This window comes from Sus scrofa, chromosome 5 (genome assembly GCF_000003025.6).
Source record: "Sus scrofa isolate TJ Tabasco breed Duroc chromosome 5, Sscrofa11.1, whole genome shotgun sequence".
In the NCBI taxonomy this organism is placed as follows: Eukaryota; Metazoa; Chordata; class Mammalia; order Artiodactyla; family Suidae; genus Sus; species Sus scrofa.
Window position 1 is genome coordinate 2,806,644 of NC_010447.5, and position 23,557 is coordinate 2,830,200.

At 58.5% G+C, this 23,557-nt stretch overlaps 1 protein-coding gene and 1 long non-coding RNA gene across 2 annotated transcripts in view; both read left to right on the plus strand.

Annotated features, from left to right (window-relative positions):
* Nucleotides 3,454-7,521, plus strand: LOC102160504. Its single transcript, XR_001306638.2, has 2 exons — nucleotides 3,454-5,779; nucleotides 7,095-7,521. It is a non-coding gene; the product is annotated as an uncharacterized LOC102160504 (long non-coding RNA).
* CERK (ceramide kinase) overlaps nucleotides 12,095-23,557 on the plus strand; it is a gene marked incomplete at its 5' end in the record, with an annotated part of 51,463 nt that continues 40,000 nt past the window's right edge. The window contains 1 exon segment of the mRNA XM_021093094.1: nucleotides 12,095-12,395. Coding sequence (XP_020948753.1) covers nucleotides 12,095-12,395 — 301 coding nt within the window.

Consider the following 23,557-nt stretch of genomic DNA (forward strand, 5'->3'; position numbering starts at 1 on the left):
CGAGGTGGGCCTGCCTCGGGGTGGGGCCTCCAGCATCAGAGGTCCTCTGTGGATGCTGGAGAAGCGAGTTTGCCCGCCCCGAAGCCCCTCCCACCTCCCCACTACCGCCCAGACCAACTTTCCTCCCCTTCACCACACAGCCTGCCACTCCCGGCACTTCCCGCTTGGTTGTGGGTCTGGAATCCGCTGACCCTGGCTTTGCCCCCATGGGGAGGTGGCAGCCTGGCAAAGGGGCTTCCTTTCAGTGCCTTCCTGCCAGCTTCCGCCCGTTTCTTTATTGGAAAAGGAAGAGGGTGGCAAAGGGGTGAATTTGTTGGCGCAGGAGTTTAAGCGGGAGACGAAGCTGGCGCTGTGCACCTGGACTCAGCCCTCTCCTGCTTCCTGCTCCCAAGGACGTCACAGAACACCCAGGGCACGCAGGTGCAAGCACTGGGCCGAGCGTCTGGGACCAAAAATGCCGCCGGGAGCCTTAGGGATTGGAGGAGGGTGCCTGGGAGTCCTCACTGCTGCGCCCCACTTTGTAGATGGGCAGAGTGAGGCCCAGAGACCAGTGATTTGTCTAAGTCTGAGATGGACTCAGCCCAGCCTCCCTGACTCCCCAGCTGGTGTCGTTTCTGCTGCCCCCAGCTCTTGATGGGCGCGGTCCCCCAAAGGAGAGCAAGAACAGAGGACAGTGGGCTGGAACGGTCATGAGAATGGCCCAAGGTCACCAGGCCTGCCAGCAGAGCAGCCCGGGACAGAAGAGGCCCCTCGGCCCCTAGCCTGGGGTCTCTGCCCACACCAGCTGCTCCAAGTGGACAGAGAGGTGGAGGCTGGCTGGTGCCAGCTCTGTGCCAGTCCCGTCCAGGCATCTACTCCTCAGCCGGCCTCTAGGGCCGGGCGGTGGGCAGGTGGCCTCCAGGTCCAGGCGCAGAGCGCTTTCAGGCCCTGGTCCCTGGACCTGATGGGACAGAATGAGGGCTACCTGTATGCAGATCACCTGGGGAGTGTGTGGACTGTGCAGGTCCCCCCCCGCCCCCAGCTGATGGAACCAGGATCTCTGGGGGCTGTGCCTCCCCCTCCCCCAAGGCCTCTGGGCTTTGGCCTGTGGACCAGCAAGAGGCAAAGCTGGGTGTGTTCCCAGGGAGGGGGCATCCTCGGCCCCCTCCCCCAGCGGAGGTACACTGCGGGTGGAATTTTCCACGACCTGCCACCAGCTGTCCTCAGGGAGGCCGTGGCGGGTGTGCCGGCCCCTGGCTTGGGAGCAGCTGCTAATTGGCATGATCTGTTCTATTTCTGCTCTAGACCTAAATGAGGTCACCCCACCGGTGTCGCCTGAGGTGAGCCCAGCTGGAGAGCTGGTGGCTCAGGGCCCCCGCGGCCCGGCTCCACGCCCGGGGAAGGCTGGAAACCTGGAGCAGGACAGCCCAGGGTGCTGCCCGCTTGAAACTGCAGGCACTTGCCAGGACCTGGGGCTTCAAGTGCCAAAGCAGGGCCACACCAGAAAGGCCGGGAGGGATCGGTCCGAGGGGGCAGGTGTTTCCGGGGAGCCTGCTGTGTGCCGTGGCTTTCTGGCTGAGCTGGTTGTTGGCCGCTCCCAGGGGAGAAAGGCTGGCAGTCAGGGCAGCCCAGTCCCCCTGGCCCGAGGCCCGGCCAGCAGTTGAGCAGCAGCCGGGGCAGTGCTCCGTGCGGCCCTGCGGACACGCTGTGCAGGTCATCGCAGCGGCAATGCTCAGAGTGGCTTCCGAGTGTTTCTCCGAGTGGCTCAGGCTCCTCATCGCCTTCCCTAAGGCCAGCCTCCCAAAACCACGGCCAAAAGCACCCCCGGTGAGCACCTGCTGCTTCTCAGCACTTGTACTGCCTCTTGCCGCCTGGACTGACACGGGAGCCTCACGAGGCTCTGTGCTCACGAGGTCGTCCAACCCTCCCAGCATCCCAGGAGGTCGGTTTTAGCATCTGCACCTACAGAGGAAGGAAGAAACCACAGCACCGAGAAACACGTCTACGGCAGTGGTTCTCTCTGGGGATGGGATTTAGCAATGTCTGGACTTGGTTTGTTTGTTTGTTTTGTCGTCACTGCAGCATCTGGAAGTCCCCAAGCCAGGGACTGAACTTGCACCACAGCAGTGACTCAAGATGCTGCAGTGACAACGCCAGATCCTTAACCCGCTGGGCCACCAGGGAACTCCTGGACATTTTTGATGGTCACACCAGGGCCGCTCCTGGCCTCTGGTGCGTAGAAGGCCAGAGACACTGCTGTACATCCCACAGCGCCAGCGCAGCCCCCTGCAGAGAACGACCTGTCCCAACGTCCTTAGAGCCGAGGTGCAGAAACCCCAGTGCCAGCTTTACAGCTCCTCCCAGGCAGAGTGGGGAGCCCTTGCCGCTTTCTCTGCCTGGTCGTGTGTGTGCGGAACCCGAGGCTCAGGCTGCGGAGGGCACAGTCTCAGGTCTGCTCCGGGTGGAGCTGGGCCTCCCGGAGCCCACCCCCGCCCCTCCCCTGGGATGCCCCCCACCCCCGGCCCCCCTGCCCACCTCTCTGACCGGCTCATCTCAGTCTCCTTCATGGGCTCCCCTCCCCCACTGCCCTGCCCTCATCTCTGATGGGCGATCCTATAAGTCACCGCCCAGAAGGAAAGTGGCAGCTGCTGCAATGAGGTGGGCACTGGGGGTTCCAAGGACACAGGCCCCTGTTCCTGGCCCCCTCTCTCTGTTCACCCTCTGGTTACCCAGGGGTCTGGACATGACCTGCAGCCAGACACACACACACAACTGCCTGCCAATGCCCCAGGAGATCGCCCACCCGGGTGACAGGCTCCCATCCACCCAGACACAGGGCACGGTGTACACGGATCCTTCCATGGCCATCCTCCCACGTCCTGTCAATCACCGCACCCGTCACTCCTGCCTTTGGACCGCCTTGACCTGAATCCATCTGTCTCCACCTCCGGGGTGCTCACCTCTCCTGCGAGCGGCTGTAGGAGGACTCGTTGTTAACCACGGTCAAATACACGTAACATAAAATTTACCCTTTTAGAGCTCCCTTGTGGCACAGCAGGTTAAGGATCTGGCAGTGTCACTGCAGCGGCCCTGCTCACTGCTCTGGTGCAGGTTCAGTCCCTGGCTTGGGAACTCCCACATGCTGTGGGACCAAAAAAAAAAAGAAAGAAAGAAAAGAAAATTTACCATTTTAATGAAAGAAGATGTGCAATTCAGTGAGATTTGGGACACTCACCTCTATCGAGTCCCAGAGGACTTTCTCATCCCAAAAGGAAACCCCATTCACATCGGCAACGCCCCCATTCTCCCTCCCAGCCAATCTCCAGCGCACTTCCTGGTCCTACGGATTTGCCTCTTCTGGGCACTTCATGCCCATGGCGCACACAACATGTGGTCTTTTGTGCCTGGCTTCTTTCGCTGAGCATACTGTTTCTTTCTCTTTCTTCTTTTTCTTTTTCTTCTTTTTTGGCCATCCCATGGCACATGGAGTTCCCGGACAAGGGATAAGATCCGAGCCGCAGGTGCAGCTGTGGCAACGTCTAGTCCTTTCACCCACTGTGCCAGCTGGGGATGGAACCTGCGTCCTGCTGCTGCGGAGAGGCTGCTGGTCCCCTTGCTCCACCGCGGGAACGCCGTGTGGCGTCCTGTTTTCAAAAGCCATCTATGCTGCATCACTCCTCCTTTCCTCTCCGTGGTGATGAGCATTCGATGGTGTGGCTGTGCCACGTCGTGTTCATCCGTGTACCTCTCCATGTGCATTGGGGTCGTTCCCACCTTCAGGCTCTTGTGATCTGCACAGCTCTGTACATACGTATACAAATAGCTGTTTGAATCCCTGCTTTCAAATCCTTGCCGGATCGCATGGACACTCTGTCCGACTTGAAGAACTGCCCAACTGTGTCCCACAGCGGCTGCCCCAGTTTACATCCCCACCAGCAGCATGGGTTCCAGTTTCTCCATTTCCACGCCGGCACTTACTTTCCGTATTTTGTTTTGTTTTGTTTTTTGCTTCTTAGGGCTTCACTCGCTGCATACGGAGGGTCCCAGGCTGGGGGTTTGAATCGGAGCTGCAGCTGCCAGCCTACACCACAACCACAACAACGCCAGATCCAAGCCGTGTCTGCAACCTACACCACAGCTCAGGGTAACACCAGATCTTCAACGCACTGAGTGAGGCCAGGGATCGAAGCTGCGTCCTCGTGGATGCTACTCAGATTCGCTGACTGCTGAGCCACGACGGGAGCTCCTCCGTGTTTTAATTAGAGCATCCCAGCATCGTGGTATTTCCTCGTGGGTCTCGTTTACATTTCCCTGAGGACTAATGATATTGAATATCTTCTCTGTTCACTGGCCATTCGTAAAGCTTCTTTGGAGAAACATCAACACAGGCTTGAGGACTCCACTGCCCATGACTCCTTACGGGGGCAGGGGTCGTTCAGATCTCAATCCCACCACGACTACTGTGTCTTGCGAAAGCCTCCCTGCAGAGCCCCACCACAGACGCTGGCGCTGGAGCTTCCCGGGAATCTGTTGCAACACAGCCTCGCCCACGCATGTGCCACCGCTCCACCCGGGCCAGTGGCAGACATCACCAATCAACTGCGGCACTGGAAAGCCCGGAGATTTATTCCCTGGGCCCCCAGCGACGGGGCAACTGGATCGGGTCTCAGCCCCGGAAGAGCTCACTCAGGAGAAGAGAAAGAGGAGTGAGTGGCGCTAGGTTTTCAGGTGCTGAGGCAGGTGTCCTCGCCGGGGACAAGCCCCTTCCGCAGACGAGGGTGAGGAAAGTGTGCTAAAGGTGACGATGACAAATACGCTAACGGTGAACTCTACACTTGAAACGAGTGAATCGGATGGTGTGTGAACTATAGCGCAGCGAGGCTGTCACCAAAAAAGCAAAGCTAAGCCATCGAGCGTGACTTAGCGACTTTCTCTGGGCCCCTGTGATCCTGTTACATCCATTGACTGAAAAAAAAAAAAAAATAGCACATCGTAAAAGTTGAGAATTGGGTTTTGTTTGGCAGAATTACTGAGGTCGTAAGCCTGGAAGACAGCCTCTCAGAGAGCCCTGAGGGAATGCTCCGAAGAGGCAAGGGAGAAGCCAGGCTATATAGGCGTTTCTGCGACAAAAACAAGAGCGTCTAAACATCAAAAGATGACGGTTATTTAGACACCGTGGGGGGAGGGAGAGACGAATGAAGAGTTCAGGAATAACACACACTACCGAAGACAATAATTAACCTACTGTTGATTCCACTCAATGGTTTGTAATGACCTACATGGGAAAAAGGATGGGTATATGTGTAACTGATTGACTCCGCTGTACCCATGAAACTCACGCAACGCTGTCTATCAACTACACTCTAACAGAATTAAATAAATACATAAACACACACATGATAAAACATGACTTATTTAAAGAAAGCCAGACATCTCACATGAGTGATTTATTGTTTTTCTGTGCTTGAGAAGGTGCAGGCTTCTGGGCTCATCAGAATCTTTCCTCTGATGTGCACCTGAGTTATCCAGGGCCCGTCTCCCCCTTTCTCCATCCTGAATGCCCTCAGGTGCATAGTTGGGGTGGCTACGGGGGTGGAAGGCTTGATGGCTGGGAGGTTTTGTCCACACTTCCCTAAACCCAGATTCAACCCCCCCCCCACGCTCCTGGGGCTAATCTCCCACGTGGTGTCTGCCTACTCCTGCTTCCGGAGTGAGCTGGCGCCCTGGACTTTGAGCCTGGACTTTCGCTAAGGCTCCGCTGGGCTCTGGCTCCTGTCTCAGCTGAATCCATCTGCACGGGGTAGGTTCCCGTCGACTGCTGTCTTGTTGCCTCTCTAGAAACTCTTCCTTCTGTGCTGTTTGGGGCATACATACCTGCTCCTTGCTGCTAGGTACCCCCAGTCTCTATCATTGAAAAATGATTTTCAAATCTAGCTTAACTTGTGTGGTTTTCAGTGAGACGTCACAAACAGGCTGGTCTCTCAGTGATTCTGGCCTGCATCCCAGCTTTGTTGTCCCGCCAAATGTTTTATATTGTGGATTGGAATTAGTTGCCAATACTTAAAAATCACAAGATTACACACACACACACACACACACACACACACACACACACACACACACACACACAGAGTGTAGGTTTCTGGCTTCCCTTGAAAGTTCCAACAATCTGATATCAAGGGTCCATGTGCCTACATGGAGCTGAGGGGCCCTGTCACCTTTTGGGGTTTTTTGGGGCAGCATCCACAGCATGTGGAAGTTCCCCAGCCAGGGATCAAACCTACGTCACAGTAGTAACCAGAGCCACAGCCGTGACAATGCCAGATCAGATCCTTAAACTGCTGAGCCACCAGGGAACTCTGTTACCTTTCTTTCCTTCCTTCCTTTTTTTTTTTTTTTTTTTTTTTTTGTCTTTTTAGGGCTGCACACGCGGCATGTGGAAGTTCCCAGGCTAGGGGTTGAATCAGAGCTACAGCTGCCAGCCTACACCATAGCCACAGCAACTCGGGATCCAAGCCTCGTCTGCGACCTACACCACAGCTCAGGGCAACACTGGATCCTTAACCCACTGAGCGAGGCCAGGGACCGAGCCAGCATCCTCATGGAAACCAGTCGGGTTCATTACCTCTGAGCCACAATGGGAACTCAGCTCCCCCATCACCTTTCGACAGGAAGGTGCTGTTTGGTGTGCTCTGGTCCCCGTGCCCTAACATCTGCCCCAGTCAGTGTTCCTGATACAACCCCGGATTGAAATTCAACTTTGGGAGTTCCTGCTGTGGCTCTATGGGATCAGTGGTGTCTTTGAAGCACCAGGACACAGATTCCCTGGTACATTGGGTTAAAGGATCTGGCATTGCTGCAAGCTGTGGCGTAGGTCGCAGATGCGGTTCAGATACCAAGTGGCTGTGGCTGTGGCTGTGGTGTAGGCTGGCAGCTGCAGCTTGGATTCAACGCCTCGCCTGGGGACTTCCATATGCCGTGGGTGCAGAAAAGAAGAGATGAGTTGCCTGGGGCGCTCAGCCAGGAGCAAAAAAGCAGCCCGACCAACGCGGTGGGGGGGGGGGGCTGGGGGCAGAGGGGAGGGTGGGGAAAAATGTAGATTTCCTTTTTAAAAGGAGCCCGCTGGCTGCTGAGAGAAAGAGTGGAAGATCAGCTCGTTCCAGGAGTTTCGCTGGAACTCCCTTTCCTCCCGCAGCGTCGCCATCCTCCTTACAGGTCCAGATGCCACGGTTAATCTCGGCTCCTAAAACCACAGCCGCTTCCCGTGAGAAGTCCTGAGGATGAGAGGCAAGAATTGGACATTTCCCTGCCCCTGGACTGTCTGCCCAAGTCCCTTGTCACGTTCACCCTGAGCGGCAGCCTGGCAAGCAAGAGACCCCAGGTGGGGACAGCTGCCTCTCTGCCCAGCCACGTAAACAAAGCCCCAGGGCCCTGAGACATTAGGGCATCTGAGAGAGGGCTGAAAGGCTCCTTGCTTATCTTTGTGTTTGGTGGTTTGAGGATTTTTTGGTGGTTTCCAGAATAAAAACAGGTCTTCCTGTCACTCTGGTTGCCGATGGAGGAATCTGCCTCTAGAAACAGACAGTGCGTGTGTGTTAGCGCAGGTAACGCGGGGCTCCGATCCCAGCCCGCACGGCAGACTGAACCTCTGCGCCTCGCGTCCTCCATCTGGAAAATGGGCACAGTTAGCTTTACCCGCAGGGAACGGGTCCCGAGGGACACGGAGCAGGCTGTCGACTAAAGGCGGGCACCGCCGCTGCCACTGCGGGGCGGCGTGACCTCCCGTCCCCTGCCTGAGATCTGCGCGCTGTGAACCGCGTCCGTGTCTCAGGACAGGCATCCTCCCTCCCGCCCCCTGACACTCCCCTCGTTCTCCTTCTCACCCCAACTCTGCGCCCTCCCCCAGGGCCTTGCTGACCCCCTGGGCGGGGCGGGGGGGGCCCTCGCTGGCGCCCTCAGAGCCAAGCGGTCACTTCAGGGCCTCATGAAGCACCTGCTTCTGGGATGATCTGACCCTCTGGGCCCAGCTCTGCTCGCGGGGCTGGATCCTTGCCGCCGCCAGGACCGGCACACAGCGCGGCTCACCGAGCCTGAGTCCGAGCTCCTTCAGAGGCTGAGGCTGCTGCCCCCCTCCGGCCTCAGTTTCTCCATCTGCAAAGGGGGTGAGCCGACCCAGAGTCCCTGATCTGAGGGCCCTGTGATTTTGTAACTCAGCAGTTTGCTCTTTCAGGCAGTCAGCCTTGGCGGGTGGCAGGTGGACACTCTTCCTCCAGGCTGGTGGGCAGAGGGCGGAGGGCAGAGGGCAGCGCCGTGCAGCTGACACAGTGTCCTCCCCACCGCCCCCCCGGCAGCATTCTGATGTCAAGCTGGGTGCTGACCTCACGGGGAGGGAGCCTGAGAAGATAAGCAAGCAGCTGTCACAGTAAACATGCAGGGCTCCCGGGCAGGACAGAGGGAAGGTAGGTCAGAGGCCACAGGAGGAATGGTGACAGGTCCCCACTGGCGGCCAGGGCTCCGTGGGCAGGAAGAGCCAGTGGGCCTCAGGCATGGATGACCCAGTGGGCAGGATACCATGGGCATTGCGTGGCAATGCTATGGGCCTAGACAGGATGTCAGAGTCTAGAAAGCTTTCGTGCGAGGTCCCCCGGACAGGTCCAGTGCAGCCCAGAAGCCGCTGGCCAATGCTGGGACCGTCATGCCACCAGGCAGTAGCCCAAGCCCGCAGACTGGCCTGGGCCCAGGGACAGGTGGCAGGGCAGGGCCTGACTGATGGGACCGAGGCTGCTGAGCTGAGCCCGTGCTCTCCGGCTGGCTGCCTGCGGGACACATCCAGGCCCCGAGGAGGAATGGCCAGCTGTGCACATGCCAGGCTGGTGGCAGGCTGGGGCCCCCGCATTGTTCTGCAGCATCACACGTGGAAGTGAGGCCGTGCAAGGGGCACCAGGGGGAGGGCCCTGGAGCCAGCTGTCCGGGGACCCAGCTGCATTGTAAGAAAGGTCCCGGGCAGACATGAGGGAAGGGGCCAGGGCCCAGATGACAGGTGGGCAAGGTGACAGGTGGGGTGTCTGGAAGACCAGCAAGGGAACTCGGTTCAGGGAACCTGTGAGCACAGACAGCCGAGCCATCCCGGCCTCTTGAGGATCCCGTTGGCTCTTCTGATGGTCTTCACAGCCAGCTCCCGACGGGCCCACCAGGACCTGGCAAGCACCAGGGGCCTGGCGGCTGCACTGGGACAACGCCGCCTCTTTCCTCCCCTGCCCCCAGCGCTGAGCTCGGTCAGAGTCACGGGCCTACCGCCCTCCTGTGGGTCCTGACCCCCTGCCCAGCCCTCTCCCATCCAGCTCAACTGCAGGAAGCACCTCTTCTGAAATCCTGGGTTTTACGTCCATACCGCCTCCTGCTGGTTCAAGCATGGGGTCCTGCCTCGGCCAGGCCCAACCCAGGACCACAGGACCCTGGACTGAAAGGTGGAAGGTCACTGCAGCCTGCTGAGGCTGCAAAATACCACAGACTGGGCGGCTTGAACAAGAGAAATTTGTTTCCCCAGTGGGGGTGCAGAGAGAAGTTCTGTAAGTTAAGATCAAAGAGCCAGCAGGGCTGGTCTCCCCTGAGGCCCCTCCATGGCTGCCTCCCACTGCCGCCTCTTCTAGGCTTGACCCTCTGGGTACAGGCACCCCTGGTCTTGGAGTGTTCAGGCTTCCTCTGCTCATCAGGCTTCCAGTCTTACCAGATTGAGGGCTACCCACAAGACCTCACTTTGTCTTTTTAGGGCCGCCCCTAGAGCATGTGGAAGTCCCCAGGCTAGGGGTCAAATCAGAGCTGCAGCTTCTGGCCTACACCACAGCCACTGCAACCCTAGACTGGAGCCTCATCTGTGACCTACACCACAGCACAGGGCAACGCTGGATCCCTAACCTACTGAGGGAGGCCAGGGATGGAACCCACATCCTCATGAATACTAGGTGGGTTCTTAACCCACTGAGCCACAATGGGAACTCCAATCTTGATCACCTTTGTAAAGACTCTGCCTCCAAACACAGTCAATGAGCTGCAGTCTGAGCTGTTGGGGTTAGGACCTCGATGCATGAATTTTAGGACGCAATTCAGTCCACAAGAGCCACCAGGAGCCCTCGGCCTGGCCCGTGGACTGAGTAAAGGGGGCTGGGGGTCCCTTAGGGCTGATGCCACCTGTAGGGTGAGCTCCTGGCCACCCCCTCCTCCTGCCATCCCTCTTGACGTGCGGCAGTGTGGGACCAGCCCCCGCCTGCTGCTGGTGCAAGATTGCCAAAGAAATTTCATATCCACATTCTTGGGGCCTCTCAGAGCAGCAGCCATGGGAGGGGAGCAGGGCAGGCCTTGCTGCCGTAAGTCCTACTGGGCTGGGAGAACAGGTACGGCTTACCCAAGGGAGGGGCTAGAACTCACACCTCGCCTTCTGCCCTATCCTCACTCCCTGCTCCCTGTACCCGGGCTGGACAGGGGCTGGGCTCTGGGAGAGGAGTGAATCACACAGGGAGCTGGCAGGATAAGACCTGTACGTGTGGCTGCCCAGTGCCAGGCACAGGCAGCTGCCAGACACAGGCAGCAAGGTCGCGGGCCTGCCCTTCTGCCGTCTGCAGGGAAAACTCCTGCAGGAGGAGCCCAGGAAAAGCAGGGCTGGGGAGGGAGTGGCGGGGGGGGGGGCACAGGTGGCTTGGGCCAGGGGAGCCGGCCCTGTTGCTTCTGAGCCCTGTGCCTCTAGGCGACTTTTTCTCTGAATGGCAGCTTCTGAATGATGACTGTGGGACAGGTGTGCTCAGGGAAGAAACACGGACCGCTGACTGCACGCCCACCTGATTTCAGGATGGAGGCCTCAGGGAGAAGCAGGTCTAAGGCCCTGTGGGGCTGAGGGGTGGACAGCAGGGCTGAGCCCCCCGGCTGGGGCGCTCCATTTGGCTGGATGGGAAGGCCCCATCCCCTATGGAGAGGGGACAGTGGAGCGGAGCTGGGGGATGAGGAAGAGAATTTGGGGGCACCAGGCTGTTGGCTCTTGGCAAAGCACTCAGAACCGCAGCCCCCTCTCCCTGGGCCTGCCCAAGAGGGGAGGGGAGGGCTCAGCTGCCTGCCGCCCCCCACCTCCCAGTCCCCTAAGAGCAGACCTCCTCCTCCAGCCAGGAGGAGGCAGGGTTCCCTGCCAGCTTACGCTCAGCATCCTCGGCTCGGCTCGCAGGCGGGCTGGCCAGGAGAACCTGGGGCTGGGAGACGCCCAGCTGCTCTCAGCAGCCCCCAGCCCAACTTCTGCAGGCGGTAAAGGATGGCTGGCCCCTGGCAGGCCTCTGACCTCTGCCTCAGCTCCCTGTGACCAGATCCTGCCTCCTCAGGGCGAATCCGTCCCCAGCCCAGGTGTGCAGGCACCAGGGCCCTTTGACCCACGCTGCCTGGTCCAAATGCTGGCTTCATCCCTTGCTGCGGAAGCCTCAGGGCCTGCAACTGCCCCTCTCAGGAGCGTGGAACAGCTGGATTCCTGCTCCCCTGCGCCGCCACGAGAATGGGCCTATGGGCAGAGGACGTGGTTCCGCCCCGTTCCATGCGGGGTTCCACAAGGCCCACGCTTTCCGTAGGTGACCATGACGGCTGCATAAGGACTGGCCCACCGGAAAACCAGGCCCACCCAAGGCCGGTGGCCTCCGGACAGCATTTCTGCACCACCAGGGGACGCAGCCCGTCACAACGACCCGCCCTGGGGGTTCCTGAACCCCACGCCCCCAGCTACTGCAGCCAGGACCCTAAGATCGGCTGCAAAAGGAAGCTGCCCCCTCCTGGTTGGCTCCGATGCGTTGGGCGCGCGCGCGGGGTCCGCGTGGCCCGACCTCAGCCCAGCCCCCTCTTTGATCGATGGGACTGTCCCTCCTCCCGCCCCTTTCTCTGCCCCCTCCCCCTCCCTCCCCCACCCCGGCCCCTCCTCGCCCCCCCTCCTCGTCCCACAGCCCCGCCCCCCCCCCCGCCGCCGGGCCCTTCCTCGGCCCGGCCCAGCCCCCTCTCGGACCCCGAGCTCCCCCGCCGCCCCCTTCCCGTCCCCCGCCCGGTCCCCCGTGGCCCCTCCTCGGTCCCCGCGGCCGCTCTGCGTACGGGGTGACGCAGCGCCGCCCGCCCGCGCGCCCCGCCCGCCCCGCCGCCGCCGCCGCCGCCGCCGCGACCCGGCCGGGCTCCAGGGGCCGCTAACGGTCCCGCGCCCCTCGGTGTCCGCGCGCCGCCCCGCGCCCCCGGCCCGGCCGACCAGGCGGCGCTGCGGGCGCTGGGCGCGATGGGGGCGGCGGAGCCGCTGCGCTCCGTGCTGTGGGTGAAGCAGCAGCGCTGCGCCGTGAGCCTCGACCCCGCGCGGGCGCTGCTGCGCTGGTGGCGGAGCCCGGGGCCCGGAGCCGGCGACCCCGGCGCGGGTGAGTGTCGCCGCCCGCCCGCGGGCGAGACCCGGGGGGCCGGGGAGGGAGGGGCGGGGGCCCCGGGACGGGAGAGGCCTGGAGACGGGGGCGGGGGTCTGGGCAGCAGCTGGCAGGAAGGAGTCCTGGGCGCCGAGGGTGTGTACGCGCCCTTCGGGACCCGGATGACGAAGAGCGAGCCCGGAGGTGCTCGCGGGGAGGGCGGGAGCGGGGGCACCTGCGGGCCCCGCAGGGAGGCGACCCCGGAGGCGGAGGCGCGGGGTCGTGCCCGCCGGGGGAGGTCTGCGGCCCGGGAGGTGTCGCCGGAACCCCGGGAGGTGTCGCCGGAACCGGGCCGCATCTCTGCGACCCGCCCGCAAGTGTCTGCCGGGCCCCATCCACAGGGACAGCGGGATTGACTACGGACGATCCCCAGGGGGTGCCGGCGCCCCCCCCCCCCCCGCCCCGCCGCCACCTCGGTTTCAGTTTACCCGGAGGACGGGTGCTTTTCGTTAGCGTGGATCCAGAGGCGGGTCGGGAATTCCTGTTTTAAAGTGAAAGAAGAGCTTGTGACCTTCGGGGTGGGATGGGCTGGGGGGGGTGTTAATTTTGCTGCGACAGGCTGGTACACGTGACCTGCAGCGGCCCACCGATTTGGAGAAGTGTAATTTAAATCAAGAGGGCACAATGCCCCCAAAGGGGGCCAAGCCGTCTGGTGGCAGAGGGATGGGCAGAGGCTTATCAAGGGGAGGTCATTTGACACTGGGCTGGAGGAGGCTTACAGAAGGCTGTTTGGACAGTGAGAAGCGGGGAGGCGACATGGCTGGGAGAGCCTGGGTGTGTTCCCTCTCATTCATTGGTCTTTGCAAGTTTTTGTGGCGCCTGTCTCAGAGGGTACAGCGGTTCCTTGCCTTGGAGGCCGCACACAGGGCAAAGTCCTTGCCACAGTGGAGCACTTTCCATTAGCAGGAGAGACAGGCCTGCAGGTCTGAGAGAGCCCTGTAGGGTGGGGTTAGGTCTCCACGACACAGGGGATCCCAGGAGTCCTCACTGAGCCAGAGCCTTGGAGAGTCCTGTGTTGCTGCTGGGAGATGGCCTAGGCAGGAGGACAGCAGATGCCAAGGCCTGAGACTGGCGGGAGGCCTGGAGGCCGGAGCTGTTTGCCTAGGGGGACTGAGATGGGGACCCCTGGAGGGCTCTATCCATCTTAACCTGGCGGCTTGGAGGAGAGCAGACGGGAAGGACGAGGAATGCAGGCGGCTGGCCTGGTCCAGGCAGGAGTGGGAGCAGGGCTGAGTCTGCGGGATTGAGTGAGCAGGGCGGAGGGAACGTGAACCCCAGGTCTGTGGCTACTGAAGCCGGCAGGAGGAGCAGGGACCGCTTTTTTAATTACTGGGGTTGGGAGGATTCTCTGGCGGACCCCCTGAGTTTGGATGCCTTGAGGGCTGTGGGTGCTTTCTGACACAGAGTCTGTGTGGCTTTGCTGGTAGGGGAGGGCGTGGCAGAGCTGGCCCATTCGGTGGGGCCAAGGTCAAGGGTGGTCTCAGCCTCTTGGTTCCCAGCCTCAGGGTCACCACAAGCATGGTCTGTGGCTGGGGGTCTTCACTCTCCTGCCAGCTTTCTGATGTCCCCTTTGGAGGAAACGTCATTCCTGAGATGTCCCCGTCCAGCCTCCTGGCACCACACACCGGGGCCCACGTCCAGATCTTGCCTGGCCCGGCCCCGAGTCTCTCGGCTTACAGATGGGGCACTGCCATTTAAGGGGGCACTTGGGTGCAGCCCCCGGGTCTTATCACCTTCAGATACAGCCGGAAACATGATGGCTTCTGTGGGGCAGTTCCCCTGTATTTTACAGGTAAAGAGCCTGAGCTGTAGAGAGTTGAAGAAACTGGCCCAACGAGTGGCTGAACCTGGATTCGAGACGTGGTGGGTCCAGCTGCAGCCGCTGGGCATATAAGCACCTGTTTTGCGGCCTCCCTCAGGCCTGAGCCGTTTTGTGGATGCTGGACAGGCCCTGCCTGTCAGGGACCTCTGAGTGGGAGGTCACTCATTGCCCATTTTCAGTGTTGGCATCCTCGGCCAGCCCCTATTCTGGGCCCAGATTCTGGGTGTGGCGTGCTGCCAGGTCCACTTGCACAGCCACCAGCCGCCTTTCCTGGAACATCCAGTCTTAAAAACCGTGAGGGTTCATGGTCAGCAGACTGGGGTATGCCAGGAGATTGGTCTCCTCCCTGGAGAGACCAGGGCTGCGGGGCCCCTGGCTGGTGGGCTTGCTCAGGGAGCAGCCTGCTCTCGGCGTCCTCTGCAAGCCACCTTGATGGGCAGGGACACGGGGACGCTGCTGCAGCTCCGAGCTTTGCTCATACATAACTGCACCCCAGGAGTCAGGACCCAGGCAGGTGATTCCGCGTGTGAGGGCAGCGGGGTCAGTATGGCACGGGCACCAGCCCATGGCACGTTTAATTCAGTCTCAGCGGGGCAGTGCCCAGCGCCGCCACAGTCCCACATCTGTCCACAGGCCGGGAGAGCCTGTGGCTGGCAGGGGAGGGAGGGGGGTGTGTGCACAACCAGGCTGGGGTGGGGGGACCGGTGGGGGAAGGAGTGAATTGAGAAGAAGGACAGAGAAGGGACGGAGCCAGGGCCACCGCGTGCACTGGGTGTGGCCGCTTCATCTGACAGCTCGGTTTCTTAGGTTCGGCTCCTGCTTTCCGACCGGAAAACTGTAGCCGGGAATTGATGGCAATTGATTGCATGTGATGCTGGCTTTTCAGCCAGACCCACCCGCCCTCCTTGTGGGGGGCTCAGCGTCGAGAGCAAAGCAGGACCAGGCGTTCGGAGGGCAGAGCCTTCTGGTCCCAGCAAGGGCTGCCCCTCAGGAAGCTGTGACAGCAAGTGCACTGGGGCGCCAGCCTGGTCGGAAGTGGGGCTGACTGAAAACAGGAAACCCGTCTCACAGTGAGACGGCCTAGTTCAGCTTGAAACAGACTGAAACTCTATCTGGATCCTACCCCGGGGCTGCAGAAAGACGCACTCAGAGACCCTGGCTGTGTTCTTTTACGGGGGGGGGGGGGGGGGGCAATCCGCCGTGGGGGGGGGCAAAGCCCAGGCTCCACCTCTGAAGGAAAACCCTCCCCTCCCCAGCAGCCCCCCATCACCACCTGGGATGCTCCAGGGCCCACGGGCCACCCTTTGGCAGGTCACAGCTGTATTTACAGTGTCCCCAACACCCCCGCGCAAAACGGAGGCAAGGCACAGATACGTAAAACCATTTTTTTTCTGCTTACAAAGGAAACTCTTATTGATTTAATAGAATCTAGAAAACACAGAAACACACAGAAAAAAAAAAGGTCACCCTTCGTCTTAACCTTCAGCAGTGAATAATGTTTGGTGTTTGTGTCTGTGCAAATATGCGTATTACTTTTCCCTCTTAAAACATGATTTTTTTTTACATCAGCCTTATTGAGGCGTATTTTGCAAACAGTAAAATCCACACATTTTAAGGGAATAGTCTGGTGAATTTGCCCTATTTGACAAGTATTTAAGGAACTGTCTTTTGTATTTTAGAAGGTATAGTTTCTGTGTGTTAAGACACTGCTGATATTTTTTTGCTTCCTGCCCCTGCCAATTTATTTATCTTCTCGAACCGTCTAGACTTTTGCACAGCAACAATGTCTGGAGAGGGTGATTGGTTTCTGGCTTCTGCGTGCTGGGTCGTGAACCAGTCGGTCGGTCCAGGATAAGGTTCGCTTCGCCGTCTCAGTTGCATCCTGCCTTCGTGACCTCAGCGATGGGAACCATGCCGACTGCTCGTAGGCTCTGTCTTCAGAGTTTTGGCTCCAAGTTTCTGACAACGTCTGATTTCCCATAGGAGACAGCCAGCATCTCAGACCCAGCCCAGCCCGCTGGAGCGACCACCTTGGTCCCAGGCCTGTGTGTCCCCAGCCCCCGTGTCCCCAGGCCCGTGTGTCCCCTGCCAGCAGCACAGATACCATCTTCATTCTCTCCATTCTAACTTGGTCTCTCTTGACCACTGGCTCCGATGACTCCTACCGCCTCCTGCCTCTGGTCTCCCTTTTCTGTCCCTCTCGCTCGCTGGGCGAAGCTTTGGAAAGAGCTTCGAAGCCCTTCTCGTGCAGCCCCAGAGCCTTAGGCCAGCAGCTGGCGAGGCTCACTTCCTCCGGGAGGCCTGCCCTGCTGTTGCCCAGGCCTGGCTTACTTTCTGGGTGCTCCAGAGTTGACCCCACTGACTCCTCTGCCCCCCTTCTAGCACCCGGCAGAGCCAGCCCTGAGGCCCTGCCGCCCCCCCGCACCCACCCCTGCACTCTGCCCGCCCCCCTCCAGGCCCAGCTCTCCTACTACCCTGGCCTTCCGTCTGCTGGTTATTTCTCTCTACTCTGTGCAACAGGTTTCGCTTTGGGGGGACTCTTGGTCCTGAGCAGAATCCAGAATCACATGGATGCACCTCCTCATGCCCCCCCCCCATGCTTCCAGAGCTCCTCGCAGTCTGTGTACACAGTAGGCGCTAAACCAGCGCTGTTGGAATGGCCTGTCCCTGCAGCGTGGTGAGTGGAGACGGCTCAGGCAGAGGCCCCATGGGTTGCCGCGCTTGTGGGGTCACATTGCCACTGGCAGGAGCAAAGTGGTTGATTGCTCTTGGTTCTCTCAGCACCTTTTCTCAAAAGGGCTGTGGGTTTGAAACCATGGGAAGTGGCTGGGAAGCTGGATGGTTTGTACGAAGCCGATACATCCCACAGAATCCCCTAAACACCCCCAGTCCTATAGCCACGCGTTCCGGCGTCCACTTGGTGCGTCTTATTTACGGCCCGTGGTGGAGTCAGAAGTGCCGTAGATATTAATCAAATTATCTGCACATTCGATGGGAGGAATCTCAGTGTGTTGGAATCGAAAAGAAGCGGCAAAATCCTGACTACCTATTTCAGGGCGGGAAGAAGAAACGCACCTATGGAGTTCCCGTCGTGGCGCAGTGGTTAACGAATCGACCAGGAACCATGAGGTTGCGGGTTCGGTCCCTGGCCTCGCTCAGATTCTCACGTGGAAAGATGCACAGGCGCTTTAGAAAAGCGGCAGTCCTGCCCTCGCTGCTTCTCTTGGCATGAGCCTCAGTTATTGTCAGATGACATGGTTTCATGGTAGCGGGACATGCCATTAATATCATAGTTATTCTGAGATAATCCCAAGGTTAACTTTTATTGGTTACTCCGAAATAGATCAGCACACATTCTCTTTTTCTTTCTTTTTTTTTGCTTTTTAGGGCTGTACCGGTGGCATGTGGAGGTTCCCAGACTAGGAGTCTAATCGGAGCTGCAGCTGCCGGCCTACACCACAGCCACGGCAGATCCGAGCCTGGTCTGCGACCTACACCACAGCTCACGGCAATGCCGGATCCTTAACCCACGGAGTGAGGCCAGGGATCGAACCTGCATCCTTGTGGTTCCTAGTCAGATGCGTTTCCGCTGAGCCACCGTGGGAACTCCAGGTCAGCAAACATTTTTTTAAAGAGCCAGTTAGCAAATAGTTTAGGCTTTGTGGGTCACGGCTTCTGGCTCTGCTGTTGTAGCACAAAAGCTGCTGGAGGCAGCATGTGAGTGAATGCACGTGGCCGTGTGCCAATAAAACTTTATTTACAAAAGCAGGCAGCAGGCTGGAGTTGGCCCACAGTCTGCCGACCCTGCTCTCCACCCTCATGCGCTCACACGTTTTCCTCCTCTGTTGTTTGGTGCAGGTGCCTTCAGGGTTGCTAGGTCTCCGTTTCGGATTGACCCTTTTTGCACTGTGTGTAGTGAGTGCCCCCCCCCCCCCCCGTCTCCGAGGATTTTATTTGTCCTCAAGTCGGCTGTATCTGTGGACGTGGCCACTCCTGCGCCACATGTCATGTCCACCCTTTTGCTCTCATCCTGCTGACGTCGTTAGATGGGAAGCAGCTTCTTCGGGCTGCATAGAGTTGAGTCATGTTTTTAATCAGCTCTGCCAACCTGAGTCTTTTTTCTGTCTTTTTAGGGCCACACCCGCGGCATAGGGAGGTTCCCAGGCTAGGGGTTGAATCGGAGCTGTAGCTGCCCCGGCCTCCACCACAGCCACAGCAACGTGGGATCCGAGCCTTGTCTTTGACCTACACCACAGGACACAGCTCAAACCCATGTCCTCATGGATACTAGTTGGGTTTGTTAATCACTGAGCCACGAGGGAACTCCTGTGTCTTTTTAATGTAAATAATATTAGGGCTTAATATTTCTGTTTTTCTCCTGCCTTCCTGTGAATTCCTTTTTTTTAAGGACTTTTTTTTTTTTTTTTTTTTTTTTTTTTGGTCTTTTTGCCTTTTTCTAGGGCTGCTCTGGCAGCATATGGAGGTTCCCAGGCTAGGGGTCGGATCGGAGCTGTAGCCACCGGCCTACACCACAGCCACAGCAACGCAGGATCCGAGCTGCGTCTGCAGCCTACACCACAGCCCACGGCAATGCTGGATCCTTAACCCACTGAGCAAGGCCAGGGATCGAACCCGCAACATCATAGTTCCTAGTTGGATTCGTTAACCGCTGTGCCACACGGGAACTCCTTTTAAGGAGTTCCTACTGTGGCTCAGCAGGTTAAGGACCCAACAGTGCCCCTCTGAGGATGTGGGTTTGCTCCCTGGCCTTGCTCAGTGGGTTAAGTATCTGGCATTGCTGTTAAGCTGTGGCGTAGGTCCCAGATGTGGTTCAATCCAGCATTGCTATTGCCTGTGGTGTAGGCCTGCAGCTGCAGCTCCATTTGACCCCTCGCTTGGGAACTTCCATTTGCTGCAGGTGTAGCCGTAAAAAGGAAAAAAAACCTTTTCGAATTCCATTTTGCTTTATCTATATGTCTCCATCTTTTTTTTTTAATTAACTGTTTATCGTTAAAGTATCTGTGTTGTTTTTGAGTTCACCTCTGTGTATAGCCTTTGAGTGGTTGCCCTAGTTGCTGGTTTGTGTATAGATAACTCGTAGCAGCCTAGTGGCGTTGCCATCTTACCAGTTGGGAATGACGTGTAGAAAACTTACCTCTCTCGGCATCGTTTCTCTCTCCCTTGTTAGTTATTATAAAATTGTCGTCATTATTTCCTTTACATGCATTTAGAACCACATTCCTGTTATAATTTGATCTTCAAACATCATGTAGGAAAGTCGGGAAGAGAAGGAGATTCTATGGTACTTACCCATATCTTTGATTACTGTGTCCTCCCCCCCCCGGGAGTCTTTTATCATTTCTTCTTTCTGTCTCCATTCTTTTCGGATGGCTCTGTTGTCGACAAGTTCTCTCAGCGTTTCATCATCCGAAAGTGCCTATGTGTCTCCTTTATCCCTGATGGATATTTTTGCTGGGTATGCGAGTCCAGGTTGGCAGTTTTCTTTCATCCCTGGAAGAACGTTGTGCCACTTCTTCGGGTTTCTGTGGAGAAATCCACTGTCATTCAAAAAAACAAACAAAAATGTGTTTCCCCTGTAGGGGAAGCGCTGTTAGTCTCTCACTGGTTTTCACATTCTTTTCTCTGTGTCTGATTTTCAGAATCCAGACTGCGATGGGCCTGGGATTGGATTTCTTTGGATTCATCATATTTGCAATCATGGATTTTTTGTTTCACATTTGGGCAGTTTTCAGCTGTTATTTCTCCATCACTTTTTCAGTCCTTGTCCTCCTCTACTTCTGGGCTCCGGTGACACACGTCAGCCCCTCTGCCTACGCCCACAGCTCCCCAAGGCCCCGTGTTCTTCTTCTTTTATTCTTTTGTCCTCGTGGTTCGTTTCGAGTCATCTCCATTGTCCCATCTTCCAGGCCGCTGACTCTTTCCTCTGTCCTTCTGTTTTGTTGTCGAGTCCACCCGGTTGTTTGCATTACTGTGTTTTTCAGGCCTAAATTTCCACCTGGTTCTTCTTCATATCTTCTGTTTCTTTGCTAAGTTATTTTTTCTCTGCTGAGTCTTTATATGTCTTTGTTTTACGTGTGTAATTGTTGGTGAAGCATTTTCATCGTGGCTGCTTTAAAATCCTTGTGAGACCGTCCGGCATCTCTGTCATCTCAGCCTTGGCATCGGGTGTCTCTCTCTCTCATTTGGAGATCTTCCTGGTTCTTGGCATGGGGATTGATTTTCAATTGAAACCTGGACATTTTTGTGTTATGTGGTGACATTTTGGATCTTACTTAAATTTCCTTTTTTTTTTTTTTTTTTTTTTTTTTTTTACCTTTCCTAGGGCCACTCCCACGGCACATGGAGGTTCCCAGGCTAGGGGTCTAATCGGAGCTGCAGCTACGGCCTACAGCACACCACAGCAATGCCGCATCCAGGCCGTGTCTGCGACCTACACCACAGCTCATGGCAACGCCGGATCCTCAACCCACTGAGGGAGGCCCGGGATCGAACTCACATCCTCAAGGATTCTAGTTGGGTTCTTAACCTGCTGAGCCACAGGGGAACTCCCTCCCTGTGCTTTTCCTTAAAAATGTTTTTTCTCTGTTATTCAGAGCAGACAATTCCCGCTGACCCGTTCAGCCCCGCTGGCCTCCCTCTCCACACCCCGTCTGCTGCTGAGCCCAGCCAGGGGCTGTTCTGTTTCGGATGCTGCACTTTCAGTTCCCGAGTTTCCACGTGGTTCCTTCTACTCGTTTTCTTTCTCCTCCTGGGAACATCCTCTGTCTCTCCCGTGTGCAGCTACGCCTCACCCAGCGAGTTATAACGACCACGTTAGAGTTTTACCCGACGCCTTTGACGTCGGCCGTTTGGGGGCATCTGCTGGCCGTCCTTTCCCTTGGGCATGAAGCATGTCCCGGCTCTGGGTGTGTGGATGAGCGCTGCAGCCTGCACAGTTTTGCTGTCACGTTGTAAGGCTCTGGATCCTGTTAAAGTCCTTTGGAGAATTTTCTCTTCGTAGGCACGTGCTCAGCCTGGTCAGGCCCAGTTGGCAAGTTGCGGGAGGGAGTTTCCACCTCAGTCCATCTCGAAAGGCCTTTTTCACGCTGCTAGGGCCATCCTGGTGTTTGTCACTCAGGGGTGAGGCTGGGACCGGGTGAGGCTGGCACACTTGGAGTTCAGCTCCCCAGGCCCCTGGCTCAGCGCTTCCCACGTGTTGAGACGTGGAGGCCGGGAGGGGCCCGGCTTGGGTCAGCTCACAGCCGACCCGGGGCGCCCTTCTCCAGCCTCTCCTGCCACCCTCCGGCCCCCTGCGGACAGGGCTGGACTGTCCCTCGGTTTCCCGCATCCACGTGCAGCAGTTCCGAGGCCCCTGGGGTCAGGCTGGGCACGGAGAGGACGCAGCACCCATGGTGCTGCCCTTTCACGGGGCAGATGCTCCCGCCTGCTTTTCGCTTTCTGAGTCCTGGGCTGATTGTCTCTCTCCCACCCCATCCAGAGCCCTTGGCCATGACCCGGGGGGAGATGGGCCATCGCAGGCCTCTTCACCCGGCTCAGAACCGAGTCTCGGGCCGAGTGTTCAGACTGATGTTCCGGCGCCTGCCGGGCTGCTCGCTGCCTCCTGGAATCCTCGCCACAGCGTCCCAGCATTGTCCCCATTTCAGAGATGGTGATCTGGGGCAGGAGGCTGCCCTGGGGCTCGGACACCGAGACCCTGGGGTGTCCCCCCCACAGAGGACATGGACCCCTTTCCTAGCAGGCGGGTGGGGGAGAGCGGGGTTCTTGGGGCAGGGATCAGACTGGTTGCAGCTCCCGGGGCCGGGGGCACTGCACCGGCCCGACTCTCCCCGTCCCCTTGGTCCCTAGGCTGGGGATGCTTGCGGAGGGTAGCACGTGGTCAGAGGCGCGTGGCTGCACGGGTGTGAATCAGATGGGCTGTGTCCCGTGTGTAGAAATGCACTTCTCCCGGAGTTGGCTGTGCGGGTATGAGGCCCGCAGGTCGAGGGTCAGCGTGGCCCATCCGAACCCACGTCCTGGGCACCTGAGGAGAACCTCGTCCCGAGCAGGTGCTGATGGAGCAGACCCCGAGGGTGGCGGGGCCGGGACCACCTGGGGCCAGATGCTCGGGCAGGTGCCAGTCCCTGGTGCCCCAGGACTGCTGAGCACTCGGTGGTGGCCGGAGTGAAAGGCCTGAGTGCGACAAAAGTAGTGGTGTGTCCCTGTTTGTCAGGTCGTTTCGGGACGTCTGGAAGCCACTCAGGGGCACAGTGCTGTGTTATCTTTCCCGATGGTGGCGGCGGATGGCAGTTAACTGTTGGCAGTGCCGTGTGGGCACCCTGTCTCCACGCCCTGTTCAAAGGGCAGGTGTGAGGGTGTGCACGAGCGTGGGATGTGTGCACAGGTGCATGTGTACAAGTGCACAGGTGCATGTGTACAGGTCTGCAGGGCTCTCAGGGACCCAGGTGGATGGTGCCAGCCCGCAGTGGGTCTTCCCTGATGCCCAAGGGCCCCGGGGGCCTGATGGAGAATGTTCCGTGGAAGGGGGTCTGAGGGCCCGAGTTTTAGGCTCATTTGCCAGAAACAGGGCCAGCACAGAGGTCCGGGTCCCTGGAAGCATGCGCCCCGGACTCCTGTTCTGTCTGCTTCCCAGCCAGCAGCTCGGCAGGGGTGTCCCGGGGCCACGGAGCCTCTTCGTGTCCAGGGAGGTGCCATCCAGAGCCGCTGCCCCCTGCCAGGCCCCTCGAGCGTCGACAGGAGACCTGCAGAGGGAGAGGGGCCCAGCCACTGCTGCCCCTCGGAGGCCTCACGTGGCCCTGGGTCACCTGCTGCCCGTGGCCTCAGCCCTGCGCTCCTGATGCCGCCTGTGTGGCACTCCCCCTCCGCTCTGCTCCGCAGGGAGGCTCGTGCCCCAGGGCCTTTGCGCAGCTCCCTGCTGAGATAGCCATCAGCCTCCCACGCCCTCCAGCCCCAGCCCTGCGCACGGCGCCACTTGCTTTTCCAGAGCATGTCCGACTCTCCAGATGAATTGATAAAGCATTTATGTCAGTCTTGTTGTTTATTGGGTGTCTCCCCACACCTCCCGCGGGTGGGCGTGAGCTATACTGGGGGCGGGGGTTTCTGTTCCCGCACCTGCTTCCTGTCTGGAGCCACGTCAGCCTCATAGCCACGCGGAGCCAGCGAGTGGAGGCTTGGGCGGCTTTGGGATCAGCGCCTTGGCCTTTAAGTCCAGCTTAAAACTGCGATACACCTGATAATTGAATAACCTCTAAGAGAAAAGTACATCTTCAAATAATGCTAG